Source organism: Carcharhinus amblyrhynchos, chromosome 25 (genome assembly GCF_965287045.1).
Source record: "Carcharhinus amblyrhynchos chromosome 25, sCarAmb.v2.hapA, whole genome shotgun sequence".
Classification (NCBI taxonomy): domain Eukaryota; kingdom Metazoa; phylum Chordata; class Chondrichthyes; order Carcharhiniformes; family Carcharhinidae; genus Carcharhinus; species Carcharhinus amblyrhynchos.
In genome coordinates, this window is record NC_137348.1 from 40,758,668 (window position 1) to 40,782,064 (window position 23,397).

At 41.5% G+C, this 23,397-nt stretch overlaps 1 protein-coding gene across 1 annotated transcript in view; it reads right to left on the reverse strand.

Moving 5' to 3' along the window:
* LOC145358396 (FK506-binding protein 15-like) overlaps nucleotides 1-23,397 on the reverse strand; it is a 77,690-nt gene that overhangs the window by 20,769 nt on the left and 33,524 nt on the right. The window contains exons 13-22 of the mRNA XM_080212431.1: nucleotides 21,451-21,571; nucleotides 20,881-20,975; nucleotides 17,880-17,982; nucleotides 16,026-16,135; nucleotides 15,026-15,133; nucleotides 13,936-14,030; nucleotides 13,524-13,626; nucleotides 2,619-2,790; nucleotides 1,182-1,318; nucleotides 392-547 (exon numbers count right to left, since the gene is read on the reverse strand). Of these exons, the coding sequence (XP_080068557.1) occupies nucleotides 392-547; nucleotides 1,182-1,318; nucleotides 2,619-2,790; nucleotides 13,524-13,626; nucleotides 13,936-14,030; nucleotides 15,026-15,133; nucleotides 16,026-16,135; nucleotides 17,880-17,982; nucleotides 20,881-20,975; nucleotides 21,451-21,571 (1,200 nt within the window). The remainder of the gene's footprint in view (nucleotides 1-391; nucleotides 548-1,181; nucleotides 1,319-2,618; nucleotides 2,791-13,523; nucleotides 13,627-13,935; nucleotides 14,031-15,025; nucleotides 15,134-16,025; nucleotides 16,136-17,879; nucleotides 17,983-20,880; nucleotides 20,976-21,450; nucleotides 21,572-23,397) is intronic.

Consider the following 23,397-nt stretch of genomic DNA (forward strand, 5'->3'; position numbering starts at 1 on the left):
TTTGTGATTGCTAAACTTGACCATTCTAACACATACCAGACCATTCTCCACATTCAATCCCTCAAACTGCAGGTCACATTAAGCCCCTACACTGACTCTCAATCAAGATCCTCATCTTTGCTTTGAAATTCCTCCCAAACATCACTCCTGCCTATCTTTGTAATGTCCTCCAGCCCCACAACTCTCAGAAATCTCTATGTTTCTCATTCCAACCTCTTGATTTTAATCACTTCCCCCATTAGTGGCCACTTCAGTCGAGATCAGGAACTAGAGAGGAGCAGTAAATTAGAAGGATTGAACCCAGCATCTGGTAAGGAATTTAAACATGGTTGCGAAAGGCACTCAACTCCCGCCCACTCTTACTGCTGTGTTGAAGTGTCACTCCCTTTACCTGCTCTGCTGCAACCTGGTCAGTCGACGTTCGTGTTTTCTTCAGCAATGACCGCATCTTTTCCAGTTCCTCCTCATATGATTTTCGGATTTCGTCCATCTCCTCCTCTGCCCTTTGTCGCTCCGTTCCCGCTTTTCTCTTCCTTTCTGCTAAACTCTGAGCACAGAAGGCTCAATTACCAGAGAGAACAGTAGGCAGTTCACCCCAATTCTACCTGGACAGAAGCACATCTCTAGCCTGCATCAGATATAGCACAGAGTCACTAAGAATGCATGGATACAAAGTTACATTGCACCATCTCATTGTACAGCACATTAAACTATATGCTGCACTGCCAAACTTTTCTTTTTATTCATTTGTGGGACATGGGCATCGCTGGATCTCCAGTATTTATTACCTATCCCTAGTCACCTTGAAACTAAAATGGCTTGATAGGCTATTTCAGGGGTCAGGTGAGAGCTGTGACTCTAGAGTAACATGTAGGTCAGACTGAGTAAGGTCAGCAGATTTCCTTCTCTAAAGGACATTAGTGAACCAGGTGGGGTTTTTCAGACAATTGTTTCATGGTCATCACTGGATTCCTAATTGCAGATGTTTTAAAATCGAATTTGAATCCACTGTGGCAGGATTTGAACCCGGGTCCCCAAAACATTAGCTGAGTTCCTGGATTAATTGTCTAGTGATAATAACACTAGGCCACTGCCTCCCCTTCACAAACAAGGAAACATTCTGGGATCATTCACAGCTGTAGCCTTTAAGATCTATCCGATTTAATCACTTCTTTCTCTACCTTTTCCAGATTCTCTTTCTCGGCTCGCAGATCAGTGAGCTCCTCCTCCAGGCTGCCCACCTTCACCTCGAGCTCCTTGCGGCTTTGCTTCTCTTCTTTGCACCGAGCCTGAGCACGATCCGACATTTCCTGTAGCTCTGACACACACAAATTGATTATTGGTAACAAAATCAGCTACTGAGCATGCCGGACAATACCCTCTCCTGGTGAGGCAACCAATCATAGGCTTAACTCACCATGGACGCGTTGCAGCCTCCATATTAGCCTGAACAAACTCCAGTCGGGTTAGGTGGATTGGCCAAGCTAAATTGCCTCTTAGCGTCAGAGGGACTAACTAGGGTAAATGCATGGGGTTATGGTGGGGTAGGACCGAGATGGGATTGTTGTCAGTGCAGATTCAATGGGCCGAATGGCCTCCTTCTCCCCTGCAGGATTCTATGATTCTATGAAGCTGCCATCACCTGAGCGACAGGACACAATCACTCTCCACTCAGTGGAATTCTCGATCTCAGCTGTGGTGTCACGGACATGTACTACCCAGCTTTACCTTTGATGCAGCAGGTTGATCTTAAGGATCCTGCTTGGTAAAGGACTGGCTTGGGTCTGGCTGTATCTGGCCGTGATTCCCATGCATCTTCTATCCAAGCTTCGCAAGGTAAAAGCAGAAACAGCAAGCAAAATACCAGGTGCTTTCCATGCATATGGGAAGCAAAATAAAGACATTTTGGCTGCCCACCATTACCCCAGGCACCCTTGTGAACAAGGTGAAAAGAGCAACAAGCTTGCTGATCTGCTCATGCTGTAGAAGTGCTACTCTACAACCCAAGAGTTCAGTCTGTCCACTGTACTTGTGTCAGCTCTTTGAAAGAACAATTCCAATTACCTGCACTGCCCTGTTTCCCATTGCCCCGCAAACATTTCTCTTTCAAGAATATATCCAATTCACTTTTGAAAGTTATTCTTGAACCTGCTTACACCAGCCTTTCAGGCTGTTACTTACAAAAAAAAAATAATCTTCCCTCTAGTTCTTTTGCTGATTATCTTTAGTGTGTATTTTCTGATCTCCCATAAGTAAGTGCAATTCCTCCCCCAGCTAACTCTTTTAAAAGCCTTCATAATTATCAACATTTCTTTTCAAGGTCTTCTGAATTTTGTCAGCATTAATGAGAAAAGAAATCTAGCTTTTCCAGTCTCTCCACTCAAGTCTATCATCTTTGGTGCCAGTGTTCAGAGGTGCGATCGCTGATTTATAAAGAAGTAACATAACTACTTTGTTCTTGTTCTCTAATGTGATTTATAAAGCCCAGGACACCACAGACTTTAATAAATAGCTAATTTGCCCTGTCACCTTCAAAGATTTCCATGCATAAACCACAGACCTCTCTTCCCTACTACCCTAGATTTGTATCCCAAGGAATTTGGAGCCATCCCATGTACCTGTTAACTGGATTTCCACGTTGTTGAGCCGTAGCCTTTGACCCTCTGCCTCCTGCAAAGCGGATGCAAGCTGGCTACGTAGCTCCATCTCCTTCTTCTGGTGAGCTGTAAGCTCCAGCTGTAGCTTGGCAACTTGGCTGGTGGCCACCGCCAGTTCTTCAGTCACCTTAACCTGGGTCGGAATGAAAGAAAAACAGGACTTTACATTAGCCTAATGACACCCACAATACAGATTAATCAGCCTGGTAAATACATGAAAATCTTCCAATGAAAGCAATCTGGTCACAGGCAGAGCAATTGAAACAGAAATCATTATCTGACAATCTCAGACTGCCATGATTGTAAATCACCAAACAGGAGATCTTGCACACAGCAGACACCAGGGTCTCCTGTGCTAGACTCAATTCATTGAGTGACATAGAAGTATTTATCTGTTAACTTTTAAGTTAAAATCTATGCCATGGTAGCACAGTGGTTGGCACTGCTGCTTCACAGCTCCAGGATCCTGGGTTCAATTCCGAGCTCGGATCACTGTCTGTGTGGAGTTTGCACATTCTCCTTGTGTCTGCATGGGTTTCCTCCGGGTGCTCCGGTTTCCTCCCACAGTCCAAAGATGTGCGGGTTAGGGTGATTGGCCAGCTAAGAAATTGCCCCTTAGTGTCCAGGGATGCGAAGGTTAGAGGGATTAATGGGTATAATATGTAGGGATATGGGGGTAGGGCCTGGGTGGGACTGTGTTCAGTGCAGACTCGATGAGCCGAAGGGCCTCTTTCTGCACTGTAGGGTTCTATGGACTATGCACAAAAGCCTTCATGTCCTCAAGGTTCTGTCTCCAGTTTTTCCAATACATTTGTGTTGTACAAGGTTTGGGTCTAACAGCATGGTGAAAAGCAAACCATAAACAGCTGAGCCCAAAAACAAAATACTGCGGATGCTGGAAATCTGAAATAGAAATTAAAAATGCCGGAAATACTCAGCTGGTCAGGCAGCAGCTGTGGATAGAAACAGTTAACGTTTCTGGTCAAGATGATCTATCATCAGAAGTAATGAAGGGGTCATCTCAATCTGAAATATTAACTGTTTCTCTTTCCACAGAATGCTGCCTGACCAGCTGAGTATTTCCAGCACTATATATTACAGAAAGCTCAGCAATGGAAGTCAGAAACAGTGGCTTGTCATTCAGCTCCTCAAACCTGTTCCTGGCTGATCTGCATCCCAATCCATTCACCCACCTTGGTTCCATAACCCTCCATTGGCATACCTAATGAAAATTATCTGTTCAACTCAAGTTTTGAAATTTTCAATTTACCTAGCAACAGCTTTTTTTCGGAACTGCGTATAAAGTGCTCCAGATTTTTAGGACCTTTTGACCAGGAAGGTAATTGCCACTGCACCAGTAATCGCGACACCCAGGGTAATGCTCTGAGGATCCAGGTTCAAATTTCACTATGGCAGAAATTAAGCCCACATCCCGTAAAGGAATTTATAAAAGTCTGTAAAGTGATTCCAATATCACCCCTGAATGACATAACTCTAATTTAAGGTCATTTCCTTCCCCCCGCCCACCATTCAGGACTTCGAGCAAAGAACACAGTTCCTCTTTATAAACACGTTCAAAACGCCTCAATTAACTTACTCCTTAATCTTTTAAGCTTGAAGGAACATAAACCTAGTCTACGTACCCTGTTCTTATAACTTAACTCGTCTAGCTTGGGCATTATTGTAGTGAATCTGTTAGAAAATACATCAATGTACTTCACAGCAGTGTTGTACAATAAAATTTAATGTCAAGTCACACAAGGTGATATTAGGGTAATGACCAAACATTTGGTAAAGTAGGTATTAGTTGGTATCTTAAGAGGAGGCAAGACAAACTGGGGATTGGAGAGGGACTTACAGGTTAGGGCCTTGGCAGGAATAGCTTCCAATGAGACAATGGAAGTTTCAGAGATAGGGAGGAATGAGGTCATGGAGGGATACAGAAGCACATGTGAGAAATTTAAAACAGAAGCACTGCTTAACCAGAAGCCATGGGTAATGGATGCACAGGGCTTAGTGCAAACAAGAACATGGATAGCAGAGTTTTGGATGCCCTCAAGTGCAACATGAATACTTCTCTTCTAAAAACCTACAATCTGTTATACTTATCTTCCAGTTGTGCCAAGTTTATCAATCACGGCCACTATGTGATAGTCATCAAGTTGAATTTGATCATCAAATTCATTTGTTTTACTGCTTATGTTGCATGCATTAGTGTACAGGGACAACAGACCTTCCTCTGTGCCAGTTTTTCTCATGCATTTTAACTCATCACATTCCTTACTCTTCATTAGTCCAGTTGTAATCTCTATTAATTCACATGAGACAGGCATCATTTAAGGCCAAAATTTATTGCCCATTCCCAATTACCTCAAGATGATGGTGTGAATGTTCTTGAATAACTGTAATATGGCAGATGCAAGTGCATTCACAGTGATGTTAGGGTATTGATCCATAGACAGAGAAGGAATAACAATATATTTTCCAAGTCAGGATGGTGTGTGACCTGGAAGGGGAACTCGAGTGTTGCTGTTTCTAAACACCTGCTGTTCTTGTCTTTCTCTGTGGTAGAGTTCTTAAGTTTGGAAGATGCTGTGGAAGAAAACTTGGCTTCGTTCTCTTACCTTTTAGTAGTTTTTACATTATTTTTGATTCATGTAGATAAGTGAAATCATGGGATACAATATAATTTGGATTCTCAACCAACATTTAATAAGGTACCATAAGAGGTTGTCACAGAAAATTAGGGTTCACTGGATTAGCAGTAATATACGCACATAGATTCAGTATTGGTAATTATTCCTGTCACATCATGGCAGACTATAACTTATGGAGTCTTGCAAAAATCAGTGCTTTGGCCTCAGCTATCTAAAATTGATAATGAGGTGGGGTTAAGTTCAGGCATTACATTAGCAGGCTCAGAGGGATGTTCAGCCGACTCCTACTATTTTTTGGGTTATAATTGTAGCTTCTCCCTGCAGCCTTTCTCCTTATCCTCACAACTAGCAACTGCTTTCTATAGTCAGAGTCATTATGATGCAGAAGGCAGCCATTCAGCCCATCACATCCATGTGGCTCTCTATAGAGAAAGCTAATTAGTCCCATTCACCTGTTCTGGCCCATGTTTATTTCTTCAAGTGCTCATCCAATTTCTTTTCAAATCATTTATTATCTCTGCTTCAACCATCTTCATGGATAGTGAGTTCCAGATCATTATCAATCACTAAAGAAAAGTTCTTTCACATTCTCCCCGCATCCCTTGACCAAAATCTGTGTTCCCTGCCCATCAGCTAATGGAAACTCTTGTTTGTCTTACTTAAACCCATCATAATCATGTACACCTCTACCAAATCTCCTCTCATTCTCCTTTGCTCCAAGGGTAACAACTTCATCTTCTCCAATGTAACCTTGTAGTTAAAATCTTTCATCCATGGAACAATTCACTCCTCCCGTCCCTCTCCAGGACCTTCACATCCTTTCTAAAATATGACCAAGACTGGAGGCAGTACTTTAGTCCGTAGAGAGAGCTTTATAAATATCTAGCATAATTTCTGTGCTCAATATCTCATTGATGAAAGACAAATCTTATATACTTTGCTAATTATTCTCTTAAAATATTCTATCACCTCCAAACAACTATCATCCCTGCATACTCTTCAGAGCTGCACCAGTTAGCCCGCACTGCTTCTACCATAACACATCACTTCACACTTTTACTGTATTAAACTCTACCTGCAGCTTAGTCAGCTCATTCAATGTCCTGTTGTAGTAGGTTGGCATCACCTTCCCTGACTCCAATAACAATGGTTCTTTGCACTGAACCTGAGGAACACCACTGTCTACCTTTCTCCAGTCTGAGAAACAACCATTTACCACTATGCATTATTTTCAAATCTTAAACCGGTTTTTTAATCAAACTGACACCAAATCTCTTATTCCAGGAGGCTCCATCTTGTTAACTTTTCAAATATATTCTTATAATCCATATAAACAACATCCATGGTGCTCTTGTTACTCCATTAAACATTCCACTAGATTAATCAAACACAATCTGACTTTTACAAATCTGCTAGTTTTCCTTGAAATACCTGTTGATTTTTTTTCTGTGATTAGCGTTATCCAACACAGGCATTAAACCGACCAGTCTTGGATTGCAAAGAACATCCTCACACTCTTCCTTGAAGGTGTCACATTTGCCACTCTCCAATTTTCTGGCTACTCTCCCATAGAGAGAAGATTGGAAGATTATGGCAAACCCTTCTGCTACCGTCACTCCCAAATCTTTTAGCAACATGGGATGCTAGCACTCCAAGCCCTGCAATCCTACAAGTTCACTATGACCAATCCACCTAACCCACACATCTTTTGACCATGGGAGAAACTCAGAGCACCCAGAGGACACCCACACAGACACAGGGAGAATGCCTGTGTAGAGTCTGCAGTCACCCAAGGCCAGAATCAAACTCACGCCCTTGGCACCGTAATGTGCTAACCACCGTGTACGTCCCATTAGTTTTCCCTGTAAATCTTTGCTTACATTTTACTATAGTTAGATCCCCTCTCATCCCTGTGAACTTAGTACTTTTTCAATTTAAAAGTTCTGCTGTTCCACGTTCTTCTCCATTACCAATTTAAACCTAATGATACAATGATCACTCTTATCCAAGAGCTCCCCCAAGAGCACCCCAAATACACTTGGTCCATTTGACCCACCTCATTCCCCAGCCACCAGGTCCAGCAATGCTTTCTTCCTGGTTGAAACAAGGATATAGTGGCCAAGAAACAAAAAACACATTTCAGAAATTCCTTCCCCTTTTTACCCTTTATCTGAAAGTTACCCCAAATTAATACTTAATTAAAAAGACTCCCAATATCCCCAATCTATTGTTCTTGTACATCCTTGCAGATTTGCACCTTGATCTTTCCCTTATTTTGAAGCCTATGAATAATCCAGTAGACAGTTATTTCCTTTTTACTTCTCAACTCTATCCAAATGGATTCTGTGTTTGCATCCACAAGAACATCTTCCCTTTTCAACACAATGTCATTCCTAATCAATACCAGCACCTCACCTCCCTATTTTTTTCAGGGCACTATGCCTATTCTGAACACCCGAACATTAAGCACCCAGTTTTCACTATTTTTAAGCCCAATTTCCATTAACGCCAATTATACTCCCCACAGCCACTTGGGTTTGTATTTCATCAACTTCCTCACCTTGTTGTGGGTAGGACCAGAATGTACAAGTCCATAACTGTCTATCAACCCACAAACACAGTCCAGCATTTCACACAGTGCAAGGAATAACCCACCAGTGGCCCCAAACACGTACAGCACTGCACTCCTCAGCATGATGAATTCCTCTTGCATCACCCCACCAAGACTGCTTGGACCATTCCAATCCTGAACTAGTACACATGCACACAGCCCGTGAACATAGTGATTCACAAATAACCCAGAACAACAGAATGAACAACACTCAGTTCACTACACTGCAGATCAGATTCAACTGAATATAATACCAATTTTACTTATTCATAAACAAGTCACATATCCTTCACTTAAATATAGTCCCACAGCATGATGCAGGGGTATTCTCCATTTATTCAATAGTTCTCATCATCTATAGTACATTATTAACTTGCAGTGCTTACATAAATGAACACTTTGCCCCTGTCTTTACCAAGTCAGAAGACGCTGTCCAAGATATAGCGAAAAAGGAGATGGTTGAGACATTGGGTAGGCTAAAAATTGATGAAGAGGGATTATTAAAATAGGCTGCCTGCAATAGAAGTTGACAAATCAGCAGAACTGGAGGTTCATCTAAATAAGGTGGAAATTGCAGAAGTACTGACAACAATCTTCTAATCTTCTTTAAAATTGGGGGCTGATGCCAGAGGATTGGAAGGTTGCAAATGTTACAGCCTTGTTCAAAAAAATGGGTATAAAAATGAGCTCAGCATCAACGAGCCAAATCGGTTTAACCTCAGTATTGGGGAAGCTTTTGGAAATAATAATCTGGAAAAAAAATCTTCACTCAAAACAAATTTAATTCATTAAGGAAAGCCAGCATGATTTACAGCAAATGGTGTTCAACTAAATCATTGAGTTTATTAATGATTTAATCGTGATAGATAGATGAGGGCAATGTGGTGTACATAGCTTTTTCAAATACCTTTTGAAAGTCTATAAAATAGGCTCATTGGCAAAGTTAGAGCCCATGGAATAAAAGGGGCAATAGCAGCAGTGATATGAAATTGACTGAGTAAAAGACTGCAATAGCAGCAAACGGTTGTTCTTCAGATTTCATTGAATCCCTACAGTGCAGGAGGCCATTCAGCCCATCGAGCCTGCACTGACAACAAATCCACCCTATCCCCATAACCCCACATTAGTCCCCATGAAATAAGGTAATAAGATCAGTGAGATTTTTAAAATTAGTATACATTATGACACTGACAAGCCTAACAGCATTCAGTTAAATGACTTTAAAATAAACTAACAAGAAGCAATTTGTACATATGAGATGCAGTGATTGATTCAAATAGGTGATTATGATCATAAAATACAAATGTTGACATTTTAAATGGATTATTGATTTTGAATATTGTTCATTTTGGTCAAAAGCATTTTACCAAAAGGCATCATGGTAAAAGTCATGAGGGTGAAGCCGTATTTCAAGAGAATATTTGAACCTTGGAAATATGCAAGTTTGATTAGTTAAAATTTTGGATGGGAGAACAGTTAGAATACATAATCACGTTTCATTAATTTTTATTTTATTCTTGTCACAAGTAGGCTTACATTAACACTGTAATGAAGTTACTGTGAAAATCCCTGAGTGGCTATACTTCACACCTGTTCGGATATACTGAGGGAGAATTTAGCATGGCCAATACACCTAACCAGCATGTCTTTCAGACTGTGGGAGGAAACAGACACAGACACAGGGAAAACATGCAGACTCCGCAGTGTCCCAAGCCAGGAATTAAACCTAGGTCCCTGGCGTTGAGGCAGCAGTGCTAACCACTGTGCCACCCTATATGAATAGGACTTATTCAGAGTCCCAGTTGGAGAACTGGTTGCAAATATAATGGGCCAAATGGTCCTGCTCTGTTCTGTAACAATTCTATGATTCTATCACAGATATTAAATGACCCAGGCTTGCATTTATAGGGTGCAATTTCAAATTTTGCAGATGACGCAAACTTGGAAGTACTGTGAGGAAGATAATATTAAACTTGAGGGAGCATGGGTAGGCTGGTGGAATACGTGGGCAAGTGGCAGATAATGATTTGTTTCAGTAAGAAAATGAAGAGGCAATATAAAACATACAATCTAAATGTGGTACTGGAACAAAGGGACTTGGAGTATATATGCACAAATCATTGGAAGTGACAGGACAAGTAAGAAAATGGTTCAAGTATATGGCATCCTGAACTTTGTAAGTAGGGGCAGAGAATACAAAACAAAGAAGTTATGATAAGTATCTGCATAAAACACTGAACTGGCCTCAATTGGAGTATTATAAAACAGTTCTGAGCACCAAATCTGACCCAGCTACGACATTAACAAAAGCAGCCATTCACAATTATCATGACCTCAGTACAGCATCAGCAGAATCACTTTCAGGTTGTGCATTTTATACATTCTGAAATCAATAATCATTGCATTGTACTAAATTACACTCAGCAAGTAGGAAAAAGCTGAGGAAAGAGCAACTCCACACCTCAGTTCTTGGGTAACATAAATGTTTGAAAATGACCTTAGATGCTGTAGATTGCTGCTGGCTGGAACCGGGATCGTGGGAGTTATAATAGGCTACTCCATAATTCTGAATGAAAGCACAACTGCTGTTACAAACACTTCCAAATACCAAAATTGAATTCAACACAGAGACACATCTCATATTGGGCGTATATAAAACACCATACACTCCATCTCTGATCTCAACAGGTCAGGTCACAAGCCAAGAACATGAGACAACTCCATTACACAGTGGCTATTTAGAATGCCAATGATAAAGAACCAGGATGAGTTGATCCCTACAGACAGGGTTTTATACATTGACAGAGATCAAAAATAGTACTTGACAAACAACTGTGAAGCAGGACACTGATCCAAAATTTCCTCCCAAAGAGACAGAGCATACACAAATCTCAGACACTCAGTGAAAGCAAAGTTCATCAGGCATGATGTCAGGCACCCCACTACCTGTCACATTCACCTTCAACTAACTGATTGGCATTTTAGAGAACTCCTGAAACTTCTGCACACTGCACTATACATAGTAGGGTATTGGGTGAAGAATAGGACTGCTCTATCTCTCCCATGTCCCAGGATGCAATCCATAAGATTTACCAAGTTAAACAGTGTCTGCGGAGCCAGCAAGAAGCTTTTTTCTTCAGAACAAGGAGAAAAATGTTAACGGGTGGAGAGTGGTGAAAAGCAGAGTGGGACCAGGTGCTGTCCCACTTACACCTCAGACAAAGTGAATAAGTTCAGGGATGAAGTCTTGCAACGGGTAGCATGAAAGCAAGCATTGGTGAGGTAATAATTTGCAAATGGCAAACTGAGGAGATGATGGATTTCGCTGTTGTTATTAAGCACAAGTTGCATTAGCATGGAAGGAGGCTGCATCATGTTCCAGTTGACCAGTACCTTGCTTGATCCAAGAGGCCAACTTAACCCAGACAGGGTGGAAAATGATGCCAAGCACACACAAAGCACAAGATGGGCTCCTCACCTGAGCTCTTGCCAACTCCACTGGCAGTGCAAGCTGGGAAGAGAAAGTAGACTGACAGTAAGTGAAGCACACATACAGAGAATAGCAAGTGAGCACAAAGACTTGTATGAAAGCAACAGTCACTAAAACATTCCCATACTCATGCTTCCTCACCAAACGTCATTGGCAGCTTTCAAACACATAATATAACACACCAACCTTGGCATTTAGCACAACACACTGAGCAGAACTCCACACCCATACCATTTGTGCAATTGTGTCCAAGCAAATAACAAGTTCCTGGAGCCCAGAACAGTTTGACCTGGCATCAGGTTTTAGGTTGCTCAGCACAGAGTATGCCTTTCATAAAACTATCTCAGTTGATTTGCAGCTCAATGCGCCCGAGATTGCAGTCTTTGAATAAGCAAAGAACGAGGGTTATTGAATAAGCAATTAAGCACAAAATAAACACTGACTTTCCTTATCAAGAACTGGATGTTTTGATACAGGAAATTGCAAAAGGGAACTGTCCTCAGCACACAACAACAGAAAAGAAAGATTCATTCATGATTGATATCCAGAGTACCTTGCATGTGCATTATCCAATGAGGATAGGATGGACGGCACGGTGGCAGTGATTAGCACTGCTGGGGACCTGGGTTCGGCTCCCAGCTTGTGTCACTGTCTGTGCAGAATCTGCACGTTCTCCCAGTGTCTGCATGGGTTTCCTCCCACTGTTTGAAAGATGTGCCGGTTAGGTACATTGGCCATGCTAAATTCTCCCTCAGTGTACCTGAACAGGTGCCAGAATGTGGCAACTAAGAGATTTGCACAGTAACTTCATTGCCATGTTAATGCAAGCCTTCTTGTGACACTAATAAATAAACTTTAATGCTGATTGAAAGCTGCCCTCATGCTTAACTAGCCAACTAAAAACATGCTGTACATCACTCTTCTCCCCCCCGCCCCAGAGAGGGTTACTGATGCCTGCATGACTGCACCCTGGCATCTTCAGATGAGGAGAGGAAGTGTACAGAATTTACTTTTAGAATATATTGGTTCGGTATTCTACAACATCCATGGGTTCTGCCCTCAGGTTTCACAACACACAAGAGTTGGCAGTTTAAGCACAATTTGCGACTGAAGGTAGCAGCAGCCAAGGAAATTAACAATGCAATGAGACAGGAAACAAAACAAAAAAATCTCAATCTCCGAATGAATCAGACATTTACACATGGAGATGAAACTTCATTCAAAGGCAGAATAACTTTGTCTCTGCAGATTACGCTTGGAAATCAGCTTCAACAGTTACAGCAAACGTGTAGTCACAAACCATTATCTGCATGGAAACTACACGGAATAGAGTTGAGAAAAGTTTGCACAATGTCCCAAATGACTACAGCACAACTAGAATGACCTTACATGGGTGTTTCTCAACCAGCTGAGTAGAGACAGCAATACATTTCAGAAACCACTTGTACTTGGTTTACTGACATCACAAAAGAGATATCACATTGGCAGGGTCTAACCATAAAGGAAGTCCTCTAAATAATAGTATCCAGTAATGGAAAAATATTGTCAATCCCAAGACAAATTTTTTTTTTGTGTGCGAGAGCTGATGCAAGATGCACCACCTGCCATTTCAGACACCTGGTTTCAGCACCAAGCATTACCAGCTCACATCAAGTTGTATGCACAGTTCAGCTCCGTCCACTCTGCCTCAACATTACACAACTCGTCCTATTCAAGGTCTCATTCATAATTACCATCCTATAGTGTTTGAGGATAGTTTTGTGCTGTGGGCCCCATAGCCACAGAAAAACATAAAGACCTTGCCTGGTACTTCCAAGATGTTATCAGCAAAGCCAGAGCATACAGTCACTAATATCATAAACCTTTATTCCAAATGGACTCTCAGCATTTTACATTCCTTCTTGTGTTCTGCAACAGTACACTCAAGGGTCCATACGGTGTCACAATCTGAATCTTAATTGGGTTTTTTTGATTGAATATTGCATTATACCACACAAATAAGCTACTCATCCACCCCACTTCAACGCCACCTCTCAAACTCAAAGAATCCACCTCGGCTTCACTGTAACTTTAACTCATTTACATGGGTGTAGGATAAAGAATCTCACCTTCTCCTGCTCTGCAAGCAGGATGCGAGCCTGATTATTCTCTGTTGAGGATATCAGAGAGTCATTCCTCTGTTCCATCAGCAGGTTACTCTGTTCAACATATCTGCAAGACGGAGACAGATAAACAGGAAAGGGGAATGTAAATAAGTGAGGGAGAACAGCTAACGAGAATGAAGGCAGGGCGAAGTTTGAATTACTGTGCTTGACAATATCTTGGTCTGTTAAATCCTATTTTTGGCCATAGTACAAAATTGCAACAGATTTATATCATCAAATCATCAGGCTTGAACCTACTGGATTAATTAGCAACTCTGATAGAAGTTAGCAGTAAACAGATATGGACAATAATCCTGAAATCCCTTTAACTTTCCTCACACTGAAACCTAAGCAGTTTTGATTTCTACTGCAGTACCTTTGGTTTCTCTGGATCAGGTCACTGATTTTCCCATTCTGTTCTTCAATCCGACTGCTTTTGTCAAATACTTCCTGTTTCAGTCTCTCATTTTCCTGCAAAGATCAGAGTGAATGGAAAAGGGAAACAGAATACAAACTACCAAGTACATGGAAATACTTTCCGCTCACTGAGTGCCAGTGTCCATTAACACCTGCATCAAAGCAAAGTACCATCACCACTGACCCCCAAAAAATAGTGCCAGGTGCTATTAATATTTCTGGACCATTAACACGTTTACTAGAGTGCAATGACAGTGCCCAGTACAAATTAAGTGTAACATATACAGGGATGTAGTTCCAGCATTGGTGTCCATTAACATGCACAGCAGGACACATGGCCAATGATCATTAACACTCAAAATATCAGTGACCATTTAAACTGGTTAAAAAACATCAGGACACTAACATTGTGCAATATGGACACAGTCCACGATGCACAGTTCTCAGCCCAACCTCTTAGTAACTTGTTCAATATTTTGTTGCAGGTTCAGACAGTGTTATGTAATTCATAACTCCAGGTGAGCTGGTTGGAGATTGGCTGTGTGGGAGGGGATATAGGGGACTACAAATCATTTGCTAGGTACAAGGGAGGAAACAAATGGTACGATATAGACATCACTGTATCAGTGTAGAATAATATACACAAATGAGGCAGCATGATAAACTAACTTAAATCACAGACTAGAGGAAAGTGCTGATGCACAAGGGATGACTGAGATGGTGAGAAGATTATGATGGCAAGTCAATGTTCCAAAGGAATGAGGACAATCAATTCAAACATCAGCAGGTTTTTGGTCAGTAAATTGCTCAGAGAACTGGTGCAGCCAAAATGGGCCGAATGATCTCCTTCAGAGAAAAAAAAGTGTTAAATTTTCTTGATGTGGACTTCCATTATAGGCAACTGTCTGATTCTTTGTGAGGGCTCCACATCCTTCCTTACATCTTGTAACAGGAAGAAAGCAGTTGGATACACCACAGTATGCTCAACTGGAGCTGATCTCTGCACTCTCCACAAATGCAACATCTAGACACACAGCAATTGCATTTACCTGGATAATTCTCTGGATGTTGTGCATAATCATGCTAGTTTCCATTGTTACTGAGGAAATGCCTGGGAACAATGAGGGGCCACTCACATGCTTCTGCAAATCTTCCACCTGTGACATGGAAGAACAGATATCAGCCTCACTGTATTCTCCCAAGATGGGCTATGTCTCTTTTATCTATTAACTCTTTTTCCTCTACCTGCAGCCTCACACTCACACAACATGTTATTTATTATACATCAAGCTTGTATTTTTGACTCTGCATTTGATCTCCCATACCCCAATACTCGTCATCGATAGTCCCTGTATCAATAGCAAGCACCAGCCCATTTGGCTGTGAAGGCTGCAATATCCAAGCCCAATTCTGCGTTCACCTAGCATTTTAAAATGTATTAATTCTTCAGTCTTGGACTTTATTTGGTCATAGGATTAAGCGTCATTAGCACAGACAGCATTTGTTGCCCATCCCTCATTGCCCTCAAGAAGATGGTACTGAACCACCTTCTTGTCGCATTGCAAGCCATCCAGTATAGTTACACACACCAAGTTTTATACAAAAGGTTGTTCTAGGATCTTGACCCAATAACAGTGAAGGGAACAGCAAGTAACAAACAAGAGCAACATTTACTGGCTACGCAAAAAAAAAATTTGGTCATCAATGGTCAATTAGGGTGCTGATCTGGACATAAACTTGAGTTGTGTGTTAAACATGCTCAACCACATGTTAAAATTAAATGTATTAGTCACAAGTATGGTTTACGTTAACACTGCAATGAAATGTAGTCGGCACACTCTGGTGCCTGTTCAGATCAATACACCTAGCCAGCACTTCTTTTAGACTGTGGGAGGAAACCAGAGCACCCGGGAAGAATGTGCAGGCTCCACACAGGCAGTGTCCCAAGCCGAGAATTGAATCCGAGTCCCTGGTGCTATGAGGCAGTAGTGCTAACCACTGTGCCAGTTGCTATAACACGCCAGGCTGAAGATTCCCCCAGCAACCCACCTTAAGACAAAGCTGGTCGATTTTATCAGAGGTCTTGCTAATAGCTAATCGAATCTCAGTGTTATGCTGCCGAGCCTCCGTCATCATAAAGGAAGTGACATCGCCAGCAGCTACAAACAGAGAAGAAGCACAGCGAAGAGCGTTGGAACGTTTTTGCTACTCTGCAAGCTACAAAGTGCGAATTTGTGCAATGTAAATTAGAGATCAACTTTCCACAATTAAACACACAACAGCATTCCACCCTCCCATTTGAATTTGCTACTCCATTGAATGGAGTGCAGGACAGCAAATAACGATTGCTTAAGATACCACCTTGGACATGGAGGTCCCATAAATATAATTCCTTTCAAGCACTGTGCATGGAGACTCACTGTGCAAGACAGGTACTAGTGCACAACACAACCTCACCCACTACATTCCAGCCAAATAATCAATAAACGCAAGAATCACAAGAGTTTATCAAAAAGAAATTTAATAGCAGAGCACTTGGATAAACAGTGGCTGGATTAGACAGTCAGCATGGATTTATGAAAGGGAAGTCATGCTTGACAAATCTAATGGAATTCTTCAAGGGTGTAACTAGTAGAGTTGATGAGGGGTAGCCAGTGAATGCAGACTATTTGGGCTTTCAGAAGGCTTTCGACAAGGGATTAGCATATAAAATTAAAGAGTATGGGATTGGGGCTAGTGTAGTGATGGATAGAAAAATGAATGGCAGACAAGAAACAAAGTAGAAATAATTGAGCTCTTCCCAAGTGGTAGGCAGTGACTGGTCAGGTACTGGAGGACCAGCTCTGAGACCCCAGCTATTTGCTATGTATACTAATAGTTTAGGTGAGGGAATCAAATTTAATATCTCTAAATTTGCAGATGACAAATCTGGGTGGACGGTGAGCTGTGAGGATGATGCAGAGATGTTTCAGTGTGAATTGGACAAGTTGAGTGAGTGGGCAAGTGTACGGGCAGTATAATGTGGATTGGTAGCAAAAACAGGAAGGCAGATAATTAGCTAAATGGCTATAGATTGACAAACATACAACAGGAACGGAGTATCCCTATACATCAGTTGCTGAAAGCAAGCATGCAGTTGCAGAAGGCATGGAAGGCAGTAAATGGTACATTGGCTTTCAAAAATCAAGAGGATTTCAGTATAGGAGCAGGGATGTCTTGTTGCAGTTACACAAGGCCTTGGTGAGGCCAGACCTGGAATAGTGTGTGCAGTTTCGGTCTCCTTATACGAGTGAGTTCTTATGGCGAAGCAAGTGCCGGGAAGATTTACCAAATTAATTCCTGGGATGGTAGGACTGTATTGATTGGATTCAGAATGACAGTGGATCTCATAGAAACTTATAAAATTTTAACAGGATTAAACAGTAGATGCAGTAAGGACACTTACAGTGGGAGAGTTTGGAACCAACGGTTACAGTCTGATGATGCGGGTAGACCATTTAGGACTGAGATGAGGAGAAATTTCTTTGCTCAGACTGGTGAGCCTGTGGAATACTCTAGTACAGAAAGAAGTTGAAGCCAAAAAAGTGTATGTTTTCAAGGAGTGAGATATAGCTACTGAAGCTAAATGGATCAGAGGATAAGGGGGAGGTGAGATGGAGGGGAAGCAGGAACAGGTTACTGTGGTTGGATGATCAGCCATGATCATAATGAATGGCAGTGCAGGTCCGAAGGGTCTATGACTGAGCAACCATGTCTGCAGAACTGCAAAGGAGATTACACAAAGTGCTACTTACTCATGCTACAAATAAAAGATTTACAATTTAAGATTCATTCCAGAATCTTACATAAACCAGAAAACGCCATTGATTATTGCTGTGCCTGGTACAAACACAACATCCATACCTTGGTACTGGGGCGTTTGGGCTGGGAACATCGGCGCAACTGTCTGAATCTGGGTCTGGGCAGCATGACCTTGTGGGTAACCGTAGGATATTCCTGTATATGGCTGCATTACAGAAAAGATAATGAATTGTGCAATTTTGTTTCTTTAAAAAAAAGCCAAATTTCCTCTATATTTCAATTCACCCTCCACAGTTAGTGACATGACTTCTCCGTTAGCTGGGTAGGCAGACATCCTTCTGACTTTATAAACCTTGTATTGGATCAGAAATCAGTGACCACAGACTATGATTCATGCAAATAGGTGAAGCTGATTCACTGTTAAAGTGGGTGAAGTCATAGTCCATGGTCTGGCAAATTAAAACATGAGAATATTAATACCGTTACACAAGGAAAGGTTTGCTCAATATCCCAGGAATGAGCAGAAAGCTTTGAGGCACTGCCCCATTAAAAATGCTTCAAACAAAAGTAGATACTAGCATTAGACACTGGACCGCCCCAACTTTGTAACTTCTGCTCTATAACCCAGAGATATCCACTTTCTGCTATGTCTATCCTCTTGTGTATTCTTGATTTTAATTGCTCAATCATTCAGCTGTCTCGGCTCTGAGCTCTGGAATTCTCTCCCTATTGATCAAGCTTTCCTGGTATTTCCTTACATATCTTGGTGCAAGATTTTGTTTGGTCTGGGGCTTGATTTTTGCGGAATGACGACAAAACAGTGTTCTCCATCATCATTCTGGGAAACCGACAATAACTTCTGGCATCTACACACGTGCAAGTTAAAATGCAGAAATCAGTGATTTGCTGTTCCTCCACAGGGTGTTCCATTTTATGTTGTTGCAGATGTGAATCATTTAACAATCATTGAACTGATGCAAATTTTCACTTCTTACACCATTTGAAAAAAAAATGCATTGAGGGAGGTGAAATGGGATTAATGGCAGAGTAAGTTTATAATTAGCTGAATAGCTAAATTTTATATTTGTGGAAAACCAAATTTCTTCATTCAGTGATAAAAATCCCACAGGGTTTTAAAATTATTTTCTTCTTAAACTTTATATTTTGGCTTCCAGTCAACCCCACACGTATGTACCAGTCTTTACTTCCACTTGCTAACCTGGGCTCAGCTGGTAGCACTGTGGCTCTGAGTCACAGGATCCCAGTTCAAATTCCACTCCAAGACTTGAATACAAAAAATCATGGTTGACAGTCTAGTGCAGTACTTAGATATACTTCATTTTAGAGTCAGTTAGTTCAGTTTATTAAATGGCTAGAGTGCAGTGCAGAATGCCGCCAACAAGGCAGATTCAATACCCATCCCAATAGTGGTAGTAATGGAAGTCTGACTCTTTGCCTTGCCCCACATTTGTGCCATGTTGTGCTCAATATGGAACAAATTGTCTCTACCCTGGAGAGTGATGCCCACCACCCTTCATAAACTATAGCTAATTACTATAACCAAAAATTACATGCAAGCTATTTTTAGGGAAGTTAACTGAAATGTTTTATCATTTATTGGATTTAATTTGCTGAAAAATTCAGACATCTTTAATTTTACTATCCCCTATGATTTAATTTGTACTCGGTTGGGACTGCACTGGCCTACTCAGATGGATGCAATAGATTCCATGTCCTGGCTAATACTTATCCCTCAATCATAAAAATTATCTGGTCATTATCGCACTGCAAATTGGTGTGCAGAGCATGGCTGCCATACTTACTACATTACTACAATGACCACAGTTCAAAATTTCTTCACTACCTATAAAGTACTTTCAAGACGTCCAATGGTCTTAAAACACAAGTTTTTTGTGTAAAATTATAAAAAGTGAATGATAAAAGCTACTTGTTGTTTCCTTGTTTTGTGGACAGTGGTAATTCTTCATTGTACTGCATGGTTGCCACCTACTCCTGTCCTTAGTCCACTGATAAATTAACAGTCACAGCTACTTGAAATAGGTTCATTCAGCTTTTTTTTATTCATTCGTGGGGCACGGATGTTGCTGGCTGGCCAGCATTTATTGCCCATCCCTAGATGCCCATGAGGTGGTGATGGTGAGCTGCCTTCTTGAATCACTGCAGTCCATGTGCTGTGGGCTGACGTGCAATGCTGTTAGGGAGGGAATTTCAGGATTTTGGCCCAGTGAAAGAACAATGATATATTTCCAAGTCAGGATGGTAAGTTGCTTGGAGGGGAACTTGCAGGTGGTGTTGTTCCCAATTATCTGCTGCCTTTGTCCTTCTAGATGGAAGTGTGTGTGTTTGTAAGGTGCTAAGTGAATTGCTGCAGTGCATTTTGGAAATAGTAGCAGCAGTGTGTACTGAGCGTTGGTGGTGGAGAGATTAAATGTTTGCAGAATGTGGTGCCAATCAAGCGGGCTGCTTTGTCCTGGATGGTGTAAAGCGTCGAGTGTTGTTGGAGCTGCACCCATCCAGAGAGGTGGGGAGCATTCCATCACACTCCTGACTTGTGCCTTATAAATGGTGGATGGGCTTTGGCGAGTCAAGAGATGAGTTACTCACCGCAGTATTCTTAGCCTCTGACCTGCTCTTATAGCCAGTGTTTATGTGGTGAGTCCAGTTGAGTTTCTGGTCAATGGTAACCCCAAGGATGTCGATAGTGCTGGATTCGATGATGGTAAAACCATTGAATGTCAAGGGGCAGTGGTTAGACTATCTCTTATTGGTGATGGTTATCGCCTAGCATTTGTGTGCTGCGAATATTATTTCCCATGGTGGATAGGCTTTGGGGAGTCAGGAGGTGAGTTACTCACTGGAGTATTCCTAGTCTCTGACCTGCTCTTGTAGCCGTGTTTGTGTGATGTGATAAATTCAACTTAAATTTCAAGTCACTGAAAACTGAAACTACTCTGGATTACTGCACACCAGTTAGTAACAAATCTCAGAGTCCTAAGTTCAGGTAAAAGTTGGGATCAACAAGTTTTACCCCTTACCTCTGCTTACTTAAGCCCAAATATTGATGGAAGATATTGCAATGTACCTGGAAGGAATGTCCACTGCCAGGCAGTCCCTGTTGTGCAGACATAGTGACTGGCATTAACGCTGCGGAGGATGGCGGGTGCATGGAAACAGACACTGTTAATACAGAAACAGAAAATTGGTGATAATTTAAGAAAGTAATAAGTCTGTAAGGAATGACAAAGAGCAGTTGAAATGCAAAATTAAGTTGGCAAACTTTTAAGAAGTAGCTGCCCAGTAGTGAGTGAATAGCCAGTGTGGCATGATTCAGCAACAGAAGATGAAAGATACTCCAGATTGAAACTCCAACCTGTTATAGATCGCAACTGCCACATTAGCAATGGTGGCTTTACAACAGGCCAATGTGTCAATTGAATATCAAGAACAATTTGTATTCAATTAATACTAATTAAAATACTAATTTGAATTAATTGATATTCAAATTTATTTTCAAATTAATTTGATCAATTGATCCAAATAAAATTTATACATACCCCAGTTGAAACTAAACCTACATAAAAGTTCAAACTGTGATAAACTTATGACAGTGTGTTAGCAGAGAGGGCCAAAGTTAACTGAGCAGATGCCTTACCTGGTGCTGGCTGCTGTGCAGGCAGATTGTGAACAGGGTGTGTAGTATGCTGAACGGATGATGGGGCAGAAGGTGGAGCAGCAGGTGGAGCAGCAAGTGGGGCAGCCCGCAATGAATGATCCTGCGGGGATGATACAGAATATTAAGGACATAGCAGAACATGTGCTGAACTGCAATCACCCATACAAGCCCACAACAACTCGTTATGCCCTGGTGTTTGGAGTACTAAGATTATATCTGATACACGAAGATACAGATGGTAAAGGTGACCAAATCAGGTCTTTTTATACCATAAATAATTTTTTATAACTGGATTAAAAAAAAAGTTGGATTCTGAAAACTGGGATTTACTTATCTTATACTAAGGATACCCACAAAAAAAAGTGCTATATAAATTCAAGTTAATGATACATTTCATTTCAGAGGCATAATCAAAAAAAGAGACTAAAGCAAATACAGGATTTAAAAGATGGTGAACAAAAGCTTTGTTCAAAGAGAATGTTTAACAAGGCTGTCAAGAAGAGGATAGAATATTGTATGGATTTGCTCAAGGAATTTCAGGGTATGCCCCTTGGTGATTCACCAGAGGTTTTTGGGGGTTGCAAAAATGGGCAAAATCAGAGCCATGGAGAGTTTGGCAACGTGGGGGAGAGGATTGTGGCTGCAGGATTGAAGGACAGTACAAGCATTTCAAGGATTAAGGGCATGAAGAGATTGTAACAAGAATTTTGAGGAAGACAGGAATGATCAATGAGTGGAGCTTCGTGCAGGATAGTATTTAGGCAGCAGTGTTTAACATGAAATCGAAACTTAAGTAAGTTGGAGCATGGAGTGAGCCAGGAGAGGACTGGAATAGACAAATCCAGAAGTGACAAGGTCAGGCTGCAGCAGCAGCAGCTGGGTTGAGGTATGGATGGAATTGCCAATCAGGATGACAGTAGACAGGCATTATCTTGGGAAGGAGATACGTTCTGATGCCAAGATAGAACACCTTGATTGTGGACAGTATGGTTCAGCCTGAGACAGTGGCTCGGGAGGGAGATGGAATTGGTGGGAGAGTTTGCAGCTTATGGTGAAGGCCTCAGCCTCTCAGTCTTTATCTAGAGGAAAAGGCATTTTGGCAGCCTATGACAATTCATTACAGACGTAGAACATGTTAAAAATTAGATGGGCGGGGGGAGCACTTATTGAACACTGGGGGCAGGGGGCTGGGATTTGGTCGCACTCACCACAAAACTGGAAATTCCCGCTGGAGATCAATGGACTATTAGGGGTCCTGTCCTGCCAACTACAATTCCCATGGCGGGTTGGATGGGAAAATTCCACCCTGGGTATTTCTCACCTGGAGCCAAATGGAGTAAACCACTAAAAATCTGCGAAGCTCCCTGACCACAGAACAATTAAACTCAGTGACTTGGGCTTGCATTGTGGTCTTTAAAAGTGACAAAGCTCCAGCTTAACAGAATAATACATTGTGTACTACGTGCTCAAACACCAGTCCTTACGAAGCAGCACAACATCCCATTTGCCATAAACACTACCCAAAGAGATGTATCAATACATGAAAAGGCATTTTGTTCAATGATCCACAATTGCTTTTGGATAGTTGACCTCGTCTGTCAGGATTTAGGACAGGTTAGTGGAGTCAGCATTTGTAGTGAAACCCTCACAGTTCATCATTAATTTAGATCATGTCTGAACTATTGCCTATAATAAATTAAGTGTTTTATGACCTGGTTTATCCCTTTTGGCTCTAGGTGAGAAATACCCAGGGTGTAATTTTCCTAACCTGCCCGCTACAGGAATCGTAGTGGGGTGGACAGGACCACGTAAAAGGTCCATTGACCTCGAACGGAATTTCCAGTTTTGTGGCAAGAGCCACTGAACCCTACCCACCTCCCCCCCAGTATTCAATAAGTGCTCCCCCCGCCCATCTCATTTTTAACA